Genomic DNA, 19,628 nt, shown 5'->3' with positions numbered 1-19,628 from the left:
GCTCGACTGTACACTGATTAGTCTGACAAAGGGAGGTGTGATGAGTCTGGGGATCTTGGTTGTCCTCTTTCTTTACTCTTTCTTATCTTTTGTTCTCTCTCCCTCTCTCTACCCCCCTCCCCTCTTGTTCCCCTCCCCTTACACTCTCTGAGTCATCCTTGAAAATTGAGTTAGGTTGTTCTTTAACTCTATTACTCTCTTGGCTTGTCATTTAGTGGTATGAGAACCAGTGGATGGTGTGTGTGTCTGTGTGTGCGTCTGTGTGTGTATGTGTGTATGTGTGTGTTTGTTTGTGTGTGTGTGTGTCTGTGTGTGTGTGTGTGTTGCATTATATCTGACAAGCAATCCTGAGCCCTGTATCTCGCTCGGTCCAGTGTTTTCATTAAGGCTGAGAGCAGTGTATGAGATTACTGAGGCCACAGTCAGTCTGGCCATCCATCCCTCTCTCCACACATCCAGAGAGAAGGAGAGAGAGAAAGGGGGATGAAAACGGCTAAAAGAAGCTACAGAGAGAAACTCGAGAAGGGGAAGTTTGGAGAGGTTTGCAGAGGTGAAGTGAGGTGGGCGGAGGAGAAGGGAAGGGAGGGGAAGAAGAGAATGCCAAATGGAGGAAGAGGAGGAGAGCGTGGAGGAAGAGGAGGAGAGGAGCGTGAAGCCGCTGTGGGGTGTCAGAGCTCAGGCCTGTTACACAACACAGCTGGCGCTGGAAACCCACAGCATTGATTTACTACTGGGGTAGAAGATAGGCACCAGTGCAACACACATGCGCACACATACGCACACACACGCACTCACTCACATACAGTACGCACACATACCAAGGAAGAGAGAGATCCCGAGGCAAGAATACAATCAGAGCATTCCTGGCATTTATTGAACTTTGCTGGGTACTCTTCTGCATCTATTAGCCTTCATGCCCTACCCCCCAACCTTCTATCCCAAATAACGATAATTTCTTCAAAAATGTGTTGTTTTTCCCCTGTGCCCAGAATGTATTCATACATTGTGTTGTGACTGCATGCACCAAAGCCCCAATCACAAGCTGGTTTGTATACATACATAGATATTAGTACATGTGGTTAGCAGAGGACGGGGGTCTTGAATAATTAATATTTCTATTAAGTGCCATGGTTCCTCCCTACACCCACCATTAATATTTAAGAGATGTAAGCCTTTTCTAACAGGAGGGGGAACCACATCAAATGAAGCTGGGAATTAGATGGGTACTTGGAAGTCTTTCCTGGGAATTGCCATATAGGCGGTGATGGCCTTGACATGTATAGAAGCTGTAGAAGAACTTAGAATAAGCCTCCAACACTCAGATGCACACACAATCACATGCACCCATGGTGCTGACACATGTGACACACGTACACATACTGTACACATACATGTACTCTGTTTCTTTCCTTCTTTCTCCCTTTGTCTTTTTCACTCCTGACCTATACACTCACACACATGCATCAATATGTGAAGCAACGCTGTCATAATAAGGGTCCTGTCACCAGCTCAAGGAACCAGGAGAAGCTTCAAAGCTCCTACTAGCTAGCACTAGCTATCGAAGGAGTGAAAACTTTAAAAAGACGCGTCCCTCACCCTCACGCATCCCTCAGCCCCACCCTCACCCCAGAAATGTGGCCATCCAGACCCACACACCCTCACCCCAGCACTGTGGCCATCCAGACCCTCACCCCAGCACTGTGGCCATCCAGACCCTCACCCCAGCACTGTGGCCACCCAGACCCACACACCCTCACCCCAGAAATGTGGCCATCCAGACCCACACACCCTCACCCCAGAAATGTGGCCATCCAGACCCACACACCCTCACCCCAGAAATGTGGCCATCCAGACCCACACACCCTCACCCCAGAAATGTGGCCACCCAGACCCACACACCCTCACCCCAGAAATGTGGCCACCCAGACCCACACACCCTCACCCCAGAAATGTGGCCATCCAGACCCACACACCCTCACCCCAGAAATGTGGCCACCCAGACCCACACACCCTCACCCCAGAAATGTGGCCATCCAGACCCACACACCCTCACCCCAGAAATGTGGCCACCCAGACCCACACACCCTCACCCCAGAAATGTGGCCATCCAGACCCACACACCCTCACCCCAGAAATGTGGCCATCCAGACCCACACACCCTCACCCCAGCACTGTGGCCATCCAGACCCACACACCCTCACCCCAGCACTGTGGCCATCCAGACCCACACACCCTCAACCCAGCACTGTGGCCAGCCATTCACTCTGACTCCACACTAGCAGGCTGATGTTCCACCAAGCAAGCACATACACACACACAGAGACACACACAGACACACACAGACGCACACACATTGTGCTTTGCAGCGTGAGACAGATTCTGAATAAGTCATGCTGCCCTGAAGTGCCCCCTCCTCTTCACACAGCAAACACATCATGTACCCCCCTCAGGTAGAGCAGCAGCTCTATTTGCAGAAGAGCACTCACTGAGGCACAAACACAGCCTCCAAAAAGAGTCTACCCTCCTCCCTTCACCCTCTCTCTTTCATCATTTTTCCTCATTCTGTCCCTCCTCCCCTGGATTTGGTATGCTAAAATCTATTTTCATTAGCAAACATATTTCCAAGCAGGCTACAAGACATTTAAGAGCCAATAAAGAATTTAGAATGTAGTTTGTGGTGAAACAAGTGATAAGGGGAGCTTTATCAAGCCCATTACACTTCAGTCACAATTAAATCAGACATGCTTGAACTACAGCTTATCGAGGAGACCAAAGAAACCCAGATAGGAAGTCAGACAGACATACGGATGGACAGACTGGTGGGCAGACAGACAGGCAGGCAGGTAAGGCAGACAGATAGATGGATGGACAGACAGACAGACAGACAGGCGAGCAGACTGACAGGAAAGTATAGGGCACTCAAACAGACAGACAGGCAGACATGTTGTATGTAAGCTATGGTGCGCATGACAGGATCTAACAGGACCACAGACACTGCTGGAGTGGATGTCTTCAGTATATCTGACCTTGGACTTGAGAGGATTAAAGATGCGGGACTAATAGTGAAGAACACTTGAATAAGCTGTAGTGATCCTCATTGTACGGGAACAGATAAGAACTAGGCTGTCACCCTAGTCGATGGCTCACTGTAGCTTGTAGTCTCAGACATTACTGTAGCTTTAAGACTTCCTCCCTTCACTTCGTCTGTGTCTGTTCATCTGCCTCTCTTCTTCACTCCCCTCTCCCTGCAGTGAATACTGATTGCTCCCTTCAGTCTCTCTTGTTGAATTTGGCCGGTACTACGTCAACACCACTTCACCCATTACTTCAGCTGAATAAGTCAATGCTACCCCCACCACCACCACCACCAGGCTGGTCCTGTTGGCTAATCCTACCTGTCTGTGTCTGAGCCATTGGTGGGTTGGGGGTGGGTTAGGGGGCATGGGAAAGAGTGGCGCTGGCTGGCTGACTGGCTGGCTGTTTTTCTGGGTATTACCCTCCATTGACAGTGTGACACAGGCACGCGGGCAGCACTGCTCTTCCTAACAGGATTACACAGGGAGCGTGGCGTAGCGTGAAGAGGGTGCAGCGCGCAGGAGGCTCCCCCCTCCTCTCCTTTCGCCTCGCAGAGTCGGCGTCAAGACAAACAGGCGTCTCCGACGCCTCGAGCGCAGCGTGTGTCACCTAGCCTGAGGGGCGAGAGAGAGAGAGAGAGAGAGAGAGAGAGAGAGAGAGCGAAGAGGAGGAAGTGGAAGATGTATGAAGCTCTTACGGACAGACATTCCTGCTGACCATCCAGCCAGACTGCAGTCTGCCACGGTCATTAAGGAGCTCTTTGCTGTGGTCTGTGACCCAGAGGGGGAGCGTGGGCACGCTCCCATTGTGTCGGAGGGTCCCACAGACGGGACAAGGCTCTTCTCTGCTCCCGCTCGGCTCCCAGGCTGAGCGGGAGCAGAGAAGTGCCAGATCTGCTCTTCTGATGAATGTAGACTCTAATGTGCCAGTGACTGTTCAGAGCGCGGGGCTTCACGCATGGATTCAAGTGGCTCCCTGTGTCCGGTGTGGCGTGGGAAGAGCCCCGGCCCAGAGTCTGGCTGGCAGGGCATCTGGCCGACACTGTAGGGGCACGGATACGATGCCGCGGGGAAAACGCCCTCAGAGTAGAACTTAGGAAATGATCTACTCATCACTCCATCCATCCATCCCCTCCCTATTTCTGTCTCTGAGGAACTTCACTCTTTCCCTCGTTCCTTATGTAACTATGGCTGAGTCGGTTCCAATAGCTGGAGTTAACGGCTGACATGGATATATTTAGCCAGTATGCTTCCCCTTCGTACCCTGCTGCATGCCCAAGCAGCAATAAAAAATGAATGTATTCAGACCCGCAGGCAGTGCAGTGACACACTTACTTTACATCCAGAGCAATTAATGTGCACTAAATCTAGATTACAATGCCGACGTCCCGCTGGGCGCCCGCAATGCACTAGTGGGCGCTCACTGGGGGTGAGGAGGAGGCGCGACGTGGTGGGCTGCGGCACGGCGAGCGGGCACCGTTTCAAACGACGGCTGCTCTTGTTGGTTTTTATTTCCGCCTCCGTGCCCAGTAATGGCATATTGATCGTGTACATAGCGGTGGTGACTCTGCATACAGAGATGGTGGCGTTCAACCCCCCCCTCCTCCCGGCACTCACCCGTCGCAGACATACTAGAATATCCCTGCTACCTTTCTCTGTATCTCCATCTTCGGATGTTTCCCCTCCTCTCCCTTCGTTCTACCTCTCTCTTTTCTCTGCTCCCCCTCTCTACCTCTCTCTTTTCTCTGCTCCCCCTCTCTACCTCTCTCTCTTCTCTGCTCCCCCTCTCTACCTCTCTCTCTTCTCTGCTCCCCCTCTCTACCTCTCTCTCTTCTCTGCTCCCCCTCTCTACCTCTCTCTCTTCTCTGCTCCCCCTCTCTACCTCTCTCTCTTCTCTGCTCCCCCTCTCTACCTCTCTCTCTTCTCTGCTCCCCCTCTCTACCGCTCTCTCTTCTCTGCTCCCCCTCTCTACCGCTCTGTCTTCTCTGCTCCCCCTCTCTACCTCTCTCTCTTCTCTGCTCCCCCTCTCTACCTCTCTCTCTTCTCTGCTCCCCCTCTCTACCTCTCTGTCTTCTCTGCTCCCCCTCTCTACCTCTCTGTCTTCTCTGCTCCCCCTCTCTACCTCTCTCTCTTCTCTGCTCCCCCTCTCTACCGCTCTCTCTTCTCTGCTCCCCCTCTCTACCTCTCTCTCTTCTCTGCTCCCCCTCTCTACCGCTCTGTCTTCTCTGCTCCCCCTCTCTACCTCTCTCTCTTCTCTGCTCCCCCTCTCTGCTGGTGTGAGGCCTGGACAGCTGCCAGGCTGCAGGCTCACTGGGCCTCTGCAGCACAGAAGGCACTGTGACACCCTGTGCCAAGGTCATGCTGGGCGGCCATATTGTATTTTATGAGAAGGTGGGCAGCACTAAGCGCTAATATGGCCTCTTGTCGGATTTATTGTTCATGGCAACAGCCGCATATTTAGCCCAGGCAGCTATCTAGAATGTTAATGCTCCTGGGCTTCCTGCCTCCTGTTTAAGGACACTTTCCTCATTGCTTTAGTCATACAGACAGACAGGAGTTGTCGATTAGCAGATTGTCTCAAGTTTTAGGGTCGATGTGGGAGTTCTCTTAAAGTATTTGTCCTATAATGTATATGTATGTGTGTGTTCGTGTGTGTGTGTGTGCGTCCATGGTGCGTTCGTGGCGGAGGATGAGATCACCTTGGCGCTTGTGCGATGCAGGTTCCATTAGAGAAAGCTGAGTGACCATGACTCATGCTCGTGTACGAACGCTTTGACATTTGTGGCTGCGGAAGTTAAAAGTGCTTTAATTGCATTTCAGTTCAGCTCGACCATATAAGGGTGTTCCTCTCCAGCCATCTGTCAGCTCTTGAGAAAGTAGAAGCTGCACCTCAACTGTTTAGACAAAGTGCACAGGGGTCATCAGAGTTCAATCTGAAGAATGAAGATTCCAGTTTTTGCCACTTCTTTTCTGACTCAATGACCTGTGACCTTCTGACCTTTGCCCCCTGTCCCCTGCAGGTGACTCCCATAGCAGGACCTCCGGAGGGGGGCACGCGGGTAACCATCCATGGTAAGAACCTGGGCCTGGCCTTCGCTGACATGGTGGGGAATGTGGAGGTGGCCGGGGTGCGCTGCAGCCCTGTGGAGGATGGCTACATCATCGCTGAGCAGTGAGTCAACCGTCACACACACACACACACACACAGACACACACAGACACACACACACACACACAGACAAACAGAGCGCACTGACCCCAACCTTACTGTGTACAACACTCTCACACACAATGGCTCAAACTAATTAAAAGTGTTCAATGTTAATTAAGTTAGCGTTCAGACTTCTCCACTTTAAATTGTTGTTGTTATTCTATCATGCGCAGAAAAGAGCATGAAAGGGGAAACCGTCTAGACTGGGTTATGTACTGTATGGATTTGACAGTGTAGAGGTTAGAATCATTTGCAACACTCCTCTGCATCTAGGCTTAATGAAATATGTTATCAAAGCCAGCCAACAGTCTCCAGCTACTCTAAGCAAACATGCCATGTTAGTAGCTAGTTCGCATTAGTTAGAGAAGACAGATAGATCAAACAACTCTAAAGTCAGCATTTGCTGCCACAGCTGGCTACAGTGTAGTAACCTATTGCTAATGAAGGTTTTCTAACGCTAGATTACGATCTAGAATTGATAGTATAGCTGGAGCTCAAGAAAAGACGGAACTATTCGTCTGGCCATGTATTCCCGCTCAAGGAGAGAGCCCACGTCTCACACCTCACTGCCTCCTCCGCCCCACAACAGCTGTGTGTTTTTGCTTCTGTTTACTTCCTTAATTGTCCTGCGCGGGCGTACCAGCTCCCATTCACCCCTGGACTCATTATGTGTGGTCGCTGTTTTATAATGAGAGAGAGAGAGAGAGAGAGAGAGAGAGAGAGAGAGAACTAGAGATGCAAAATGCTAGCTCAGGACCAGCTACCTGCTGGTTTGGGGGGCAGCTTCATCTAAACAGGTGGAGGCCAGCCTCCACAGTGGAGGGGAGGGAGTGAAAAGTACAACGCACAGCAGGGTTCGCTGGCTCCAGCCTCGACCCCGGGTCCTGATTTTTGGACTCCCAGGTTGCAGAGAAAAGACAAACTGAAAGAGAGAGGAGGGGCAGAGACACTGTGGCCGTTTGCTGTCTCCTCCACCTCTATGAAAGGAAGGGCAGTGAGTGTGAGGGAGTCAGCAGGGAAGAGGGAGCGTCTTCCTGCGTGGGGAGAGCTGGGCTGTCACTGGCACACTGCATCGATGCCTCTTCACCGAGTCCTTAACCTTCACTCGTGCAGTGACCTACTTCTGGCCTGCCTCTCAGCCCTGCTGAGGACGCGCTCTGCACCACTCAACCCTGCCGCGGTGTCGCTTCCAGTCAGACAATACTTGGCTGTATGTGTCAGTACTGTACTGTATGTCTTAGTTTAGTCCAAAACTTTTTTTTATGGGCATCAAACACCAAGTATATTGTCTTCAACTAGAGATAACTTTCTAACACCTATAGGCTGTTTAGAACTATAGTGGTTCATTGGTGCTGCTGTTGATGGATGGCTAGCCCCTGGACGGTACCGGTCCTTCCCCCCCCAGCTCCCGGTGTCTTACTGGGCTGCTGTAATTGAAATGTGTAATGTGCCACCAGCTGGACTGAGCCATTTGTCAGCAGTGCGCCCATCTGACAGCCGTTTAATCTGATTTGGCCGATGCTGGAAGGAAGGCATTTGAGTGGAGGTGTTCAAAGAGATCTGGGACCCCAGCTCTGAGGTGGGGTCTCAACAATTGCCATAACGGTGGTGGTTTGGCACCACCACAATCGAGATGAACTGCTGTACTTGTGAAGGAGGCTCCTGTATGAGGCCCAGGGTCAGAGGGAGGGTGCAGGAGGTCTGGGAGCCAGGTTAGGAGGATGCCCCCTGGTGGAGGAGAAGGCAGAGTTCCCTCCGTGGCGAGGCCAGTAAATCCTGCCAGTCCCTCTCTTCCACTGGAGCTCTGTAAGTCATTAGATGTGATTCAGGGACAGACTTGGAGAAACAATGAGTCCTCCACCTCTCTCTCTCTCTCTCTCTCTTTCTCTCCCTCTCTCTCTCTCTCTCTCTCCCTCCGTCTCTCTCTCTCTCTCTCTCTCTCTCTCTCTCTCTCTCTCTCTCTCTCTCTCTCTCTCTCTCTCTCTCTCTCTCTCTCTCTCTCTCTCTCTCTCTCTCTCTCTCTCTCTCTCTCTCTCTCCTCCCCAGACCCTGATTGCTTCATGCTCTTTATTACTCTCAGCCAGTGCAGATCGATGTCTGTCCCAGTTTTATTATGTCATTTGATCTGACCACCTGCCGGGCTGGGTGACACCTGATCACACGCTATGATAAAGCACTATTGATCTTACAGGCTCCTCAGTGTGATTTACATCAGACGTGGAACAGCCACAACACCAGAGCTCCACAGTGGGAGGCCTGGTTGGCTGGCTGGCTGGCTGGTTGTGGATATTTACGACACCTCATAACCAAGGTTCTGTGGCCGCTGTGTGCAGAGGAGACTGGGTCTGGAAGGTCCTGGCCAGTGCTGTGGGCATGTTGTGTGATGACATCAGGCTCTAATAAACAGTGACTGCAGGACAGAAAATGGATCGAGCCGAAGGAGGTGAACTCATGCTGCAGATAACGCTTGTCTCCCCATAAACAGATCAGAGATCGTCAGAGTGCTCATTGTATAAACTGACTGATGAGAAAGCGTTCCGTTTAGGGCTTTCACAAACAAAATCTTCTCATAATTACTTTAGGATTTATTCTTGGATGTGTATAAGTTAAGTGTGTTCCATGCTTGTGTTTTGTGTCCCTCCAGGATCGTGTGTGAGATGGATGCGGCCCCTGCAGACAGCAAGTCTGGACCAGTTCAGCTGTGTGTAGGAGAATGCAAACCTGAGCTAAAGACCCACTCCACTCAGCTCTACTCCTTTGTGGTACGATGCTATGCTCTAATTTGTATTAGCACACCAAAACATACTCATACTTTTACTAAACACCCCAGAATATTACGGGAAAGGAGCACATTAGAGAGCCGTTTTCTCTTTGACAATCTTTGTTCCGATGTTTGGGATATTTCAGTTGCCATGCCTACAGACAGTACCACAGACTGATGGCGACCTGTCTGAGGTCTCTGGTTTATTTTGGTTATATTATCCCTCTGTTAGTGGGTAGGGGGGAGAGGTCGCCACACTAATGGGCCTCACCAGCCTCTCTCACTAGCTTTTTGCTTTTACTGGGTAGCACATGGTCAGGAAATTAAGTTAATGTAGGTTTTATGTCATGTTTTTGCATGAATAAAGTGGTTCACTGATTCAAAGCCTTGAGTAAATGTGCAAACATATACCAAGCACTTCATTGTCTGAAAACTATTACTGGTGTCTTCAAAAGCCAGCCTCTTAAACTGAAGGTATCTTTCAAAGGCTTAAAGATGTATTGAAAAGCGCTTCTACTGCTTTATTAGTAAGTAAGTGCTGAAGTAGAGCTTGATAAATGAGCATAGTTAGAGCAGGCAGTAGAAGCATGCATGAGTAGAGGGAAAATAGCTGCCTCTGCTCTGGAGGAAGAGGAAGCAGCTTGGGTTGGCTGCAGCAGTTGGAGCAGACCCCGGGAGAACTGGCACACACACACACACCACCGCACCTGTCCTCACTGTCCCCCTCCACACACACACACAACCAGCCTGCAGCAGACTGATTATCACCTGTCCCATTCACATGTTTCCTATTAGCTACCCCTTAACAATTAACAACAGCTAGTAATTAGCAGCTTTGTTTTCATAGTGTTAAATTAGCAGCCTGTTCCCTGGCCACTACAGCATTCTAGGGGGACATGGACATGTTGGGGGGTTGGGCTGGTGTTTGTTGCTTGTTATTGGGCTGGATTGCCACTTCACTTACCCATAATGCATTTGCTGCTCTGGAAATGGCCGACGTTCTCTGTGGAGCTTCAAACATGTTACCTGCAATTCCCCAGTTTCATGGGCCATAAAAGAGAAAGCAACAAAGCAACATAACAAAAGCTCTCTTCAATTTGTAGACAACAAAACAGACTCCCCATGTGGCCGCCTGTTTCATAAAGCATTATGGCCCGTCTCTGACAAAGGACAGTGTAAATGGAGGACTGTTTTTGTTTGTGTGTGTGTGTGTGTGTTTGTGTGTGTGTGTGTACTTCAAGTAGAGCTGTTTTATCTGTCTGTCTCAGGGTGCCTGGGCTGTCTGTTTAGATAGTTGTCCATTCTGTCTGTCCCAGGCTCCTGTGACGGAGGCCTGCTGTAAACACCAGTTATTTCCAGCTTGCCTCCTGAAAGGGTTAGTCAGACAGAAGTGTGCCATGCAACAACAAAACACAGGAGGAGGGTGGGGGGTCTTTAAAAGCTTCCCTCGTCTCATCTGTCCCTTATCTTCATAAGGGACAGATGCCTGTATATTACAGTCACTGGCCACCAATAGCAGTTATTTGGATGAAAGGCAGACAGCATGAGGTGAATTTAGCACAGACACTGATACTCTACCACTCGCTAAATATATCTCTCTCTCTTTTCCATGTCTCTCTCTTGCTCCCTCGTCTGTCTCTCCATCGCCTCTCCCTCACTCTCTGTAGATTCCATCCGTGCAGGGTCTCTCGCCCAGCCGAGGGCCAGAGTCAGGGGGCACCAAGGTCACCATCATGGGGGAGAACCTGGGGGCTGGCAGCAGTGTAAATGTCCAGTTTGGGAACCAGACCTGCGAGTTCTATGGGTAAGACTCACAGTACACACACAAATACACACACAACTTGTTACATTTAGTCATTTAGCAGATGCTCTTATCCAGAGCAACTTACAGTAAGTACAGGGACATTCCCCCGAGGCAAGTAGGGTGAAGTGCCTTGCCCAAGGACACAATGTCATTTTGCACGGCCAGGAATTGAATGGGGGTCAGATGGTCCCTAACCGCTCAGCCATCTGACCCCCATGTTACATGCTGTAATGTCGGCTATGGTTTCTGCTCAGCTCCTTTACACAGAAAAGATGGGAGAAGTTATAAAGGGACAAACCATTTGTAAGATTTTCTAATACAGTGGTGATTTTGTCAGTTATGTAACACCCTGTATTTCCCATCTTCAGTAGTACTTTTCCTTGCTCTCTCCTTCACGCTTTTCATTTTAGAGACACCCCTAGGGACCTCTCCCTCTCTCCCTCTGTCAGAACCTGGTGGAAATCTTAATAAGGTTTTGATGACCTACTGCATCAAACCCTGCTAATAATAGCCTCCAGACAACCTTGTGTTCCCCTCAACTTCCTTCCTTCCTTACTTCCTGCCTGCCTGCCTTCCTTCCTTCCTTCCTTCATTCCTTCCTTCCTTCCTTCCTTCCTTCCTTCCTTCCTTCCTGCCTTCCTATCTTACTCTCTCTGTCTCCCTTCCTCCATCTCCTATCTTAAGGTTCTATTTAAAAGCATGCTGTGCTAGTCTGATTGTGATACTGTAAGGTTGAGGAGTCAAGCCAGTTTTAATAAGATCTGGCCTAATTACGGTTAGTGTTGTGTTTTTCCAGGGTTTTTGGCAGGAAAAGGAGGGTGTGGGGTACTCTCACACAGGCAGGGTGGTACTAATGAACTGGCACAGATTCAGGGGGTGGTGAAGACCAGAAACAAACACACGCTGACTGACTGTGTGTGTGTCTGTGTGTGTGTGTGCTGCCTCCCTGCAGGAGGTCCATGACGGAGATTGTGTGTTACTCTGCACCCTCTCTGTCGGGGGTGGGCTTGGTGCAGATCAGCGTGAGTGTGGACCGGGCCCAGGTCCGAGAGAGCCTGAGCTTCGAGTACATGGAGGACCCCACGGTCCAGCGCATCGAGCCTGAGTGGAGCATCGCCAGGTAGGACGCACACACACTCTCCCCACACTGCTCATCCCTGCTCCACTCTGCATCGCCTCATCGTGGCAGAGAGCAGAAAAAAGAGAGACAGACATATGAGGGAGGGACATTAGGAAAGCAATCTAATCTACAATTAGAAAGTGACAGAGAGAGACAGAAAGAACAAGGCAGAGATTGAGAGACCTAGATAGAGAAACAGAGAGACAGAAAGAGACAGAGAGAGAGAGAGAGAGAGAGAGAGAGAGAGAGAGAGAGAGAGAGAGAGAGAGAGAGAGAGAGAGAGAGAGAGAGAAAGAGAGAAAGAGAGAAAGAGAGACAGAGAGACAGAGTGATTGAGAGACCAAGATAGAGAGAACAGAGAGACAGAGACAGAGATTGAGAGATCGAGGTAGAGACACCGTGAGAGAGAAGGGAGGGACACCACTTTGTTTATCGTGCTCTGTATTGAGGGATCTCCGCCCCATCCCCTTCCCTTCACTCTCACACACACACACACACACCAGACAGAGCGACAAACAGCGCTGGAAGAGGGAGGGGATCAAAGCAGCTGCCAGTGCTCCCTGTCTACACAACACCACACAGATACACACCGCTAAGAGGAACCGGGAGGGGAAAGCTAGATTTGTCATTCATTACATAAGATGCAGCAGATACCTAACCTGCAGCAATAGAAATCCATGAAATCCGTAGTTAGAGTATGGGTTATCTGATGCGGCGGGATCGCTCCGGCAGCAACATAATACACCACCGCCATACGGCTCTGTGTGGTGTTGATTTCATGCTGCTGAGTCTTCCTCAACAACAATGGTGGACACAACTGGAGAAAAGGAGTTCTCTTCTTCTCCAGTCTGCCCACCTCCCTCTTTTCTTCCGCTCAAACCACCTCACCTTTTATCCTTCCCCTCCTCTCCTCTCCAGCTGCTGTGTTTATCTGGGGTATTATCGAGCGAGGAACGGCCCCTGAATGATAACTACCAGCTCCTTCGGTGGTTCAAAGACAAGCGTGCTTCGTTTGATTGCAGCTACTGAAGTCTGCTAAAAGAATCTTTAATCATTATCTCCTCAAAGGCCTATTATCTCCTCAAAAAGTATTGTCAAAGAACCAGTTTGAATTTCCCATATTTATTTATTTGTTTATCAGAGGTAAAACTTTTGAGTTTGTGGGTTTCAAGTTAGAGCAGGGGTAGACTTACCTATCTGGTTGGCTGTGTATCTGACTTGTGATGTCTGTTGTCTCTGGTGCAGTGGCCACACCCCTCTGATGGTGACAGGAACCAATCTGGACATAGTCCAGGAGCCCAGGATCAGAGTCAAGTATGGAGGGAAAGAGTCTGTCAACGTAAGTACCCCTCCAGCCACCATCCACATACACTACTACTCAACCACAGTCTACTGGGCTGGAAGGGAATACTATTGAACCACTCATACTTCCAGAACCTTCCTGCTAGCAGTGTGGCCCGAGACACTGTACAGGTGAAGGAGAGGGGGTTGGTGTCTTACATGCAGTGTTTCATCAGAGTGCTTTACACTAGGCCGCAGTCAACACTTTCAGGCACAGACCTTGCTCTACCCTACTCTGCTCTGTTCTGCCTGACTTTGCCATGCTTTACCCCGCTGTTCTTTGCTGTAATCTGCTCTACTCTGTTCTACCATGTTCTACCATGTTCTACCCTATTTTCTACCATGTTCTACTCTGCTCTACTCTGTTCTACTCTGTTCTACTCTGTTCTACTCTGTTCTACCCTATTCTACCATGTTCTACTCTGCTCTACTCTGTTCTACTCTGTTCTACCATGTTCTACTCTGTTATACTCTCTTCTACCATGTTCTACTCTGCTCTACTCTGTTCTACTCTGTTCTACCATGTTCTACTCTGTTCTACTCTGTTCTACCATGTTCTACTCTGTTTTACTCTGTTTTACTACTCTGTTCTACCCTATTCTACCCTGTTATACTCTGTTCTACCATGTTCTACTCTGTTCTACCATGTTCTACCCTATTCTACCCTGTTCTACTCTGTTCTACCCTATTCTACCATGTTCTACTCTGTTCTACTCTGTTCTACCCCAATCTGCTTTAACCTGCTCTAGTCTATTCTGCCCTATTCTGCTGGACTCTGCTCTACTGTAATTGTCAAAGTTCAAGTGGAAAGATCTCCTCGCTGGGAGTTGTTTAGAAGCCAGAGTGAGTGAGGGAGCAGGTGAGCGGGCCGAGAGATGGAGAGGGGGGTGGGCAATGAAGCAGAGCTAAGGGAGACTTAGGATTCTAGGAGGGGTTGGGGGGGGCATCGCACCTCCTAATGGGTTTAAATAGAAGATTAACTGCTGTCAGAAGACTTTGGTCAGCATAAAGAGGGTCTGTATAATCAGGGCCGGGCGGTGGAATCGTTACAAATTACATTTGCTCCCCAGTCCTGGGGGTCCATGTTTAATTAAGGGAATGGTATCTCTGCTCTGTGTTTGAGGTGAAGGTGGGGAGGGCATGGTGGTGGGAGTGGCGGCGGGGGGGGGGGGGGGGGGGGGGGGTTGGGGGGGGGGTGAGGATGGCTGAGCAAATTGCCAGGAAATAGCCTGCAGTAAATGTGATCGTAAAGATTCACATAATGTACATTATTACTGAAGAGTCCACACACACATGCACACATAGACACCCACCAACATGTTCCTAGCCATCTTTTGAAGTGGCCCCCTTATGTAACCCTGTGTTCACACGCCTCTCTCACAGACGTGTGTTCTAGGAGAAGCTAGCTGCTTCTGAATCTCCTGCTCCCCATCTCGTCAGGACATTTAGGACTCAATTTAGACCAGAGGTGTCTGAGTCATTTTGCAATATCCTGCCTGGGCCCTGGCCCTTCCTGTCAGACAAGTCTCGGCATACAGACACAGGGCCCCCCTGTGAGTAGCAGGAGGCAGGGTGAGGAGCAGCCACAGCCCCTGTATTTACATGGTGACTTGTTCCAGAAAAGAGGTTTCTTCGAAAGCTCCTGAAATGGGATTTTACCCGTGTGGTTGCTGTCTGGTTTTGTCAGTTTGTGGAGGCTTTGAACGAGCATCCTTTCTTCATTCTTTTATGGAGCAGTCGTCACCCCCCCCCACCACCACCACCACCACACACACACGCCAGCAGAGCAGAGCCGCGCTGAGTCGTCTAGCACAGAGCCTGCCTGCCTTTGATTCCACCCTACAACCAGCCTTGTGAATTTTTATTAACTGCTGAGGTTACAATTATGGATCTCTTCATCCCTTCCTCACCCCTTTGTGGCTGGGGAAGGCAAACAGCAGTGCAGCCTAGCAATCAGGGCCTGCCGCCTGTCATACGGCCTTCAAAGCATCACCTGCCTCCTTCTAAATTGCCTCGCTCGTCTCCCTCCCTCGTGTCACCTGCGAGGATTCACAAAGAAGCTGCCTCGGAATGGGAGACAATTTTCTTTTGCGACGGGCTCTGGTACCTGTCACCGGTTCACAATTGGAACATTAATCATCGTCTTGATTAAAGTTAAAAGGTTTATTCTTCAGCCTCCACCCATCATCATTTTCTCCCGTGAGAATCAAGCCGCCACGGTTTGGGCTGTTAAGTTGTCTGGTGTGATACTGGGAAAAGGGCTGGGGTGCGGCGTACCATCAGGTGCTGTTTGAGCTGATCACACACATGCTTCAGAAAATGAGCTCCCAAGTGTAGCATTTCCAGCCCCCTATACAATCACACAGCCAGGAAGGAACGATGTCTCAAAGAATAACATCTCCCTAAGAGGCACATTATAGTCACCCCTGGCGCACATTAGATGGTGAGATTTCCATCTAGTGAAACTATCTTCTGTTCTTCCTACATCCGTTCGACAGCCTCTCCCAGGCTCCTCTCCCCCCTCCAGTCTCTTCACTTGCTTCACGCTCCATCCATTGTGCTCCAGCCAAGTCCCCCTTCTCCTCCGCTGCCATCATCCATCGCTCCACCTCTCCCTCCTGGCCACAGGCCCGTAACACGTGTCTATCGACAGTGGAACAACACTGGGCATTATTCAACTCTCGCAGCGGGGCCGGCAGACATCTCCGAGCAGCAAACTCATTTACCGGGAGAACATTTTTCACCTTCTGCCTGGTGATGCTGCAAACTGCTACATGAACCAGACAGGCAGGCAGACAGACAGACAGGCAGACAGGCATACAGACAGACAGGAAGACAGACAAACAGACAGACAGGCTGACAGGCAGACAGGCAGACAGACAGGCAGACAGGCATACAGGCAGACAGGAAGACAGACAAACAGACAGACAGGCTGACAGGCAGACAGACAGACAGACAGACAGGCAGACAGGCATACAGGGTTTGGACACAGACACAAACAGTTGCCAGCAGTATCGACAGTAGCAGTTGGTAGAAACAGCAGGCACGGAGGAGGATAGATGGAGTAGGACTGGGACCACTCATAAGAAACCATCATGCAACCGGTGACCCCTAACCCCCTCAACCCTGGAGCCCAGCCCAGCCCTGTCCAGCCCTGTCCAGCCTGACCCAGCTGTCTAAGTCAGGGAGCGGAGAGGCTTGAGTGGGCTGAGGTGGATCCTGGTAATGAAACCAGCCAGAGGGCTGGACTCAGACTCTGCCATGCTGTGTCTCCATCCAGGACCACAGCTCATGTCTGTGATGCCCTGGAGCCACTTTGCATTGGATGTGAAGAGTTCACATGCAGTCATTTGCAGTCTGAATATGGAGACTTTGGGGAACCAGCTGGATGTGCTAGCTGGTATACTGACTGATCTGCTACAGTAAGTAAGCATAAGGATTAGTTTCAACATGATGACGTCTAGTATGTGATACTGCCCCAAAAAGAAATCGCAGCCTCTCCACCGATCCCTCTAAGCTATGGCAGTGCTCAGGTGCACCATTTGCCCCATCACTACCCACAATCACATCCCCTGCTATCCCCCACAAGGCATCAGTCCTCCCATCACTGGCCGTAAGGCCCTAAGCTCATTGGCTTATTCTTCCGGTCCTCTCCCTGGATTTACTGGCTGGATTTACTGGCTCGTCGTCATGCCACAGCCTCGTGTGATGAGTGGCTCAGAAGACAGGACGCAGTGAAGGGAAGGATTTTCAAGAAGGAAGATAAAAAAGAAAACAAAAAAGAAACCCCCCCAAAAAAGAAATTGCCGGAAAAAAGGAGTGTTGACGGAGTGTGTTGAAAACAGGCGTTGCTGTGTGCAGCTCAGGCTGAACAGATGGTGGAAGGAGCCATCGTTGACTTGCAAATAGCTGTCTGTGCCCACCAAGACAGAGCCAGCGACAGCAGCATCTGTGCCCGTCTCTCTCACATGTCAGTTTACCGCTGCGGTGAGGAGAAAAAGTGCGCAACTTTTACTTTCACTGTCGGCCCGGAAGCGGAATTATCTGCTGCTCATTTAGATGAATTGGTCAGGAGTGTGTCGTGTCAGTAAACACACTCCCCGGCAGATAGCCATCACCAGAGCAGCAGATAAGATGGAATTAGAGTGTAAACCTTCCCTTAGTCTCTCCTCTCACTCTCACTGAGCTGTTCTCTGCATCCTGTAATAGGATTAGGAGATGCTTGGAAAAGTGTGTCACCGGCGCTATCCGTTTCTATCCATTTTTTAAAAGGCTCTTTTTCGCGCTCTCTCCCTCTCCCTATCTACATCCCTCTCTCTCTCCCTTTCTTTCCTGCTCTCTCGCTCTCTCTCGTTTTCTTTCTGTCTTTCTGTCTCCAGCTCCCCCCGCTCTGGATCTCTCTCTCTTTCTCTCTCCATCTTTCTCCCCGTTTCTCTCTCTCTCTCCATCCCCCTCTCTCATACTCCAGTTCTCTAACATGAGACCCGAGGTTGTAGAGGGCTGTATGATGTCACTGCACTCCAGGAGTCACCAGGGAGGTTGTCCCGGCCCACACACGCTGGGCTGTGGCTGCAGCTGTCTCAGCCGGGATGTGGGAACCATGTTTCTGCGGTTCTGTCTCCTTCCTGAACCCGCCTCAGTGTGCTGTGGAACCAGCCCAGAGAACCAAGAGTACTAAACATACAGACCCTTAATAATTGATTCCAGTGCCCCACACACACACAAGAAAAACACACATAGACCAAGAGACACTGTTGTAGTAGTCTGTTCTCTAGCTACAAAAGCATGTCTGGAGTTATCCCTCCCCACAAACCGCCACCCCCCCCCCCCCCCCCTCTCTCTCTCTCTCTCTCTCTCTCTCTCTCTCTCTGTCTCTGTCTCTCTCCTCCCTATACAGTGTACTGTATCTGTGAGTTATTGGGAGCAGGCAGAGTGTGTTTGCATCGATCCCCCTCCTGTCCCCCCAGCAGGCAGAGTGTGTTTGTATCGAGCCCCCTCCCTCCAGCAGGCAGCAGGACAACAGGTAGGAGGCGTGGCACCTCCCCATCTCACGACAGCTTTGAAGATACTTAGCTCTAATTAGGTCATACCATTGGGAGAGATCCAAGCGTGATAGAGAGATAGGGGAGAGAGAAGTAGGCGAGAGAGAGAGATAAACATCTCCAGGTAAAGCATCGACAATCAAACGCTCCTCCCTGCTGTGAGCTGGGACAGCTCCTCCCTGCTGTGAGAGAGGTGTCAGTCCTATACAACTGCACTGCGTATACCTGGCAGGTCACTCTGAGGCTGGATGGACTAACCCTGCCAGTGTGGACAGCCCGTCACAAGGGTGAAGGTCAGAGAAGGACAGACAACATTCCGTCATCTCCACTTCCATTGTTTGAGGGCGTCCATGGCAACACTCAAAGACGGGTTTAATGAAAGCTGGAAAACCCATCTATCCTCTTCTCCTCTGGAAGTGTGTTGTAGCACGAGCGGGATCAGACCTTAAAGCTCCCAGCGGGTGTAATAGCCGTGTTCACGTGTTAGCGTTAGCCACGCAGTGCCGGCGTGTGCTTGTCATAGGGGGGAGTATGAGGGGGGGTGCTCGACGCCGGCTGTGCCGTCTGCCGTGTGTGTGGAAAGCAGAGCAGCTCTGGCTGATCCTGCCTCTCCAGCCTGTTTTCATGTTTCATTTCAGGAGAACTCCGGTTATTAGAGCGTGAGCTCGTACGAGTGCAGCGGCTCTGCTGCTTGTTAGTGCAACAGCACGTCTCGGAAGGACTATCGGAAGCTCACCTCTTTTCTCTTCTCTCTCTCTCTCTCTCTCTCTCTCTCTTTCCAACACTCCCCCCCCCCCTTTCCCAGGTGTGTAAGGTTCTGAACGCCACCAGTATGAGCTGCTTCGCCCCCTCCCTGGTAACAGAGTACCGCCTCGGTCTGGACTCGGTCAAGCACACCGACGAGTTTGGCTTCGTGTTCAACAACGTCCAGGCTCTGCTGGTCTACAACAACACCAACTTCCTGTACTACCCCAACCCCTACTTCGAACCGCTCAGCACCAACGGGGTTCTGGAGCAGAAGCCCGGCTCGCCTATCATCCTCAAGGTAGGGAGGAACCCCTGGCAGGAGCCGGGGGGGGGGGGGGCATCCCTCCTCTCCTCTCCCCGTCCCTGCCCTTTCTGACATCCATCAAGGAGATGTGCTGACAATGTGAAACCATGTTTGTGTTTGGGTTCATTGACTGCTATAGTGAGCGTGTGATGTGATCAAAGGGTTCCCCATCTCACACCTGCCCGCCCGCCCGCCCCCCCACCCCCCTCCTCTATCTCCCCCAC

At 50.6% G+C, this 19,628-nt stretch overlaps 1 protein-coding gene across 1 annotated transcript in view; it reads left to right on the top strand.

Moving 5' to 3' along the window:
- Positions 1-19,628, top strand: part of plxna2 (plexin A2) — a 107,309-nt gene that overhangs the window by 60,447 nt on the left and 27,234 nt on the right. Inside the window, 6 exon segments of the mRNA XM_067239007.1 lie at positions 6,095-6,246; positions 8,930-9,047; positions 10,714-10,850; positions 11,803-11,970; positions 13,216-13,309; positions 19,159-19,398. Of these exon segments, the coding sequence (XP_067095108.1) occupies positions 6,095-6,246; positions 8,930-9,047; positions 10,714-10,850; positions 11,803-11,970; positions 13,216-13,309; positions 19,159-19,398 (909 nt within the window).

The sequence above is a fragment of the Osmerus mordax genome, chromosome 7 (genome assembly GCF_038355195.1).
Source record: "Osmerus mordax isolate fOsmMor3 chromosome 7, fOsmMor3.pri, whole genome shotgun sequence".
Classification (NCBI taxonomy): domain Eukaryota; kingdom Metazoa; phylum Chordata; class Actinopteri; order Osmeriformes; family Osmeridae; genus Osmerus; species Osmerus mordax.
The sequence above is the reverse complement of the archived record's forward strand: the minus strand, read 5'-3'. Positions and strand labels throughout refer to the sequence as shown.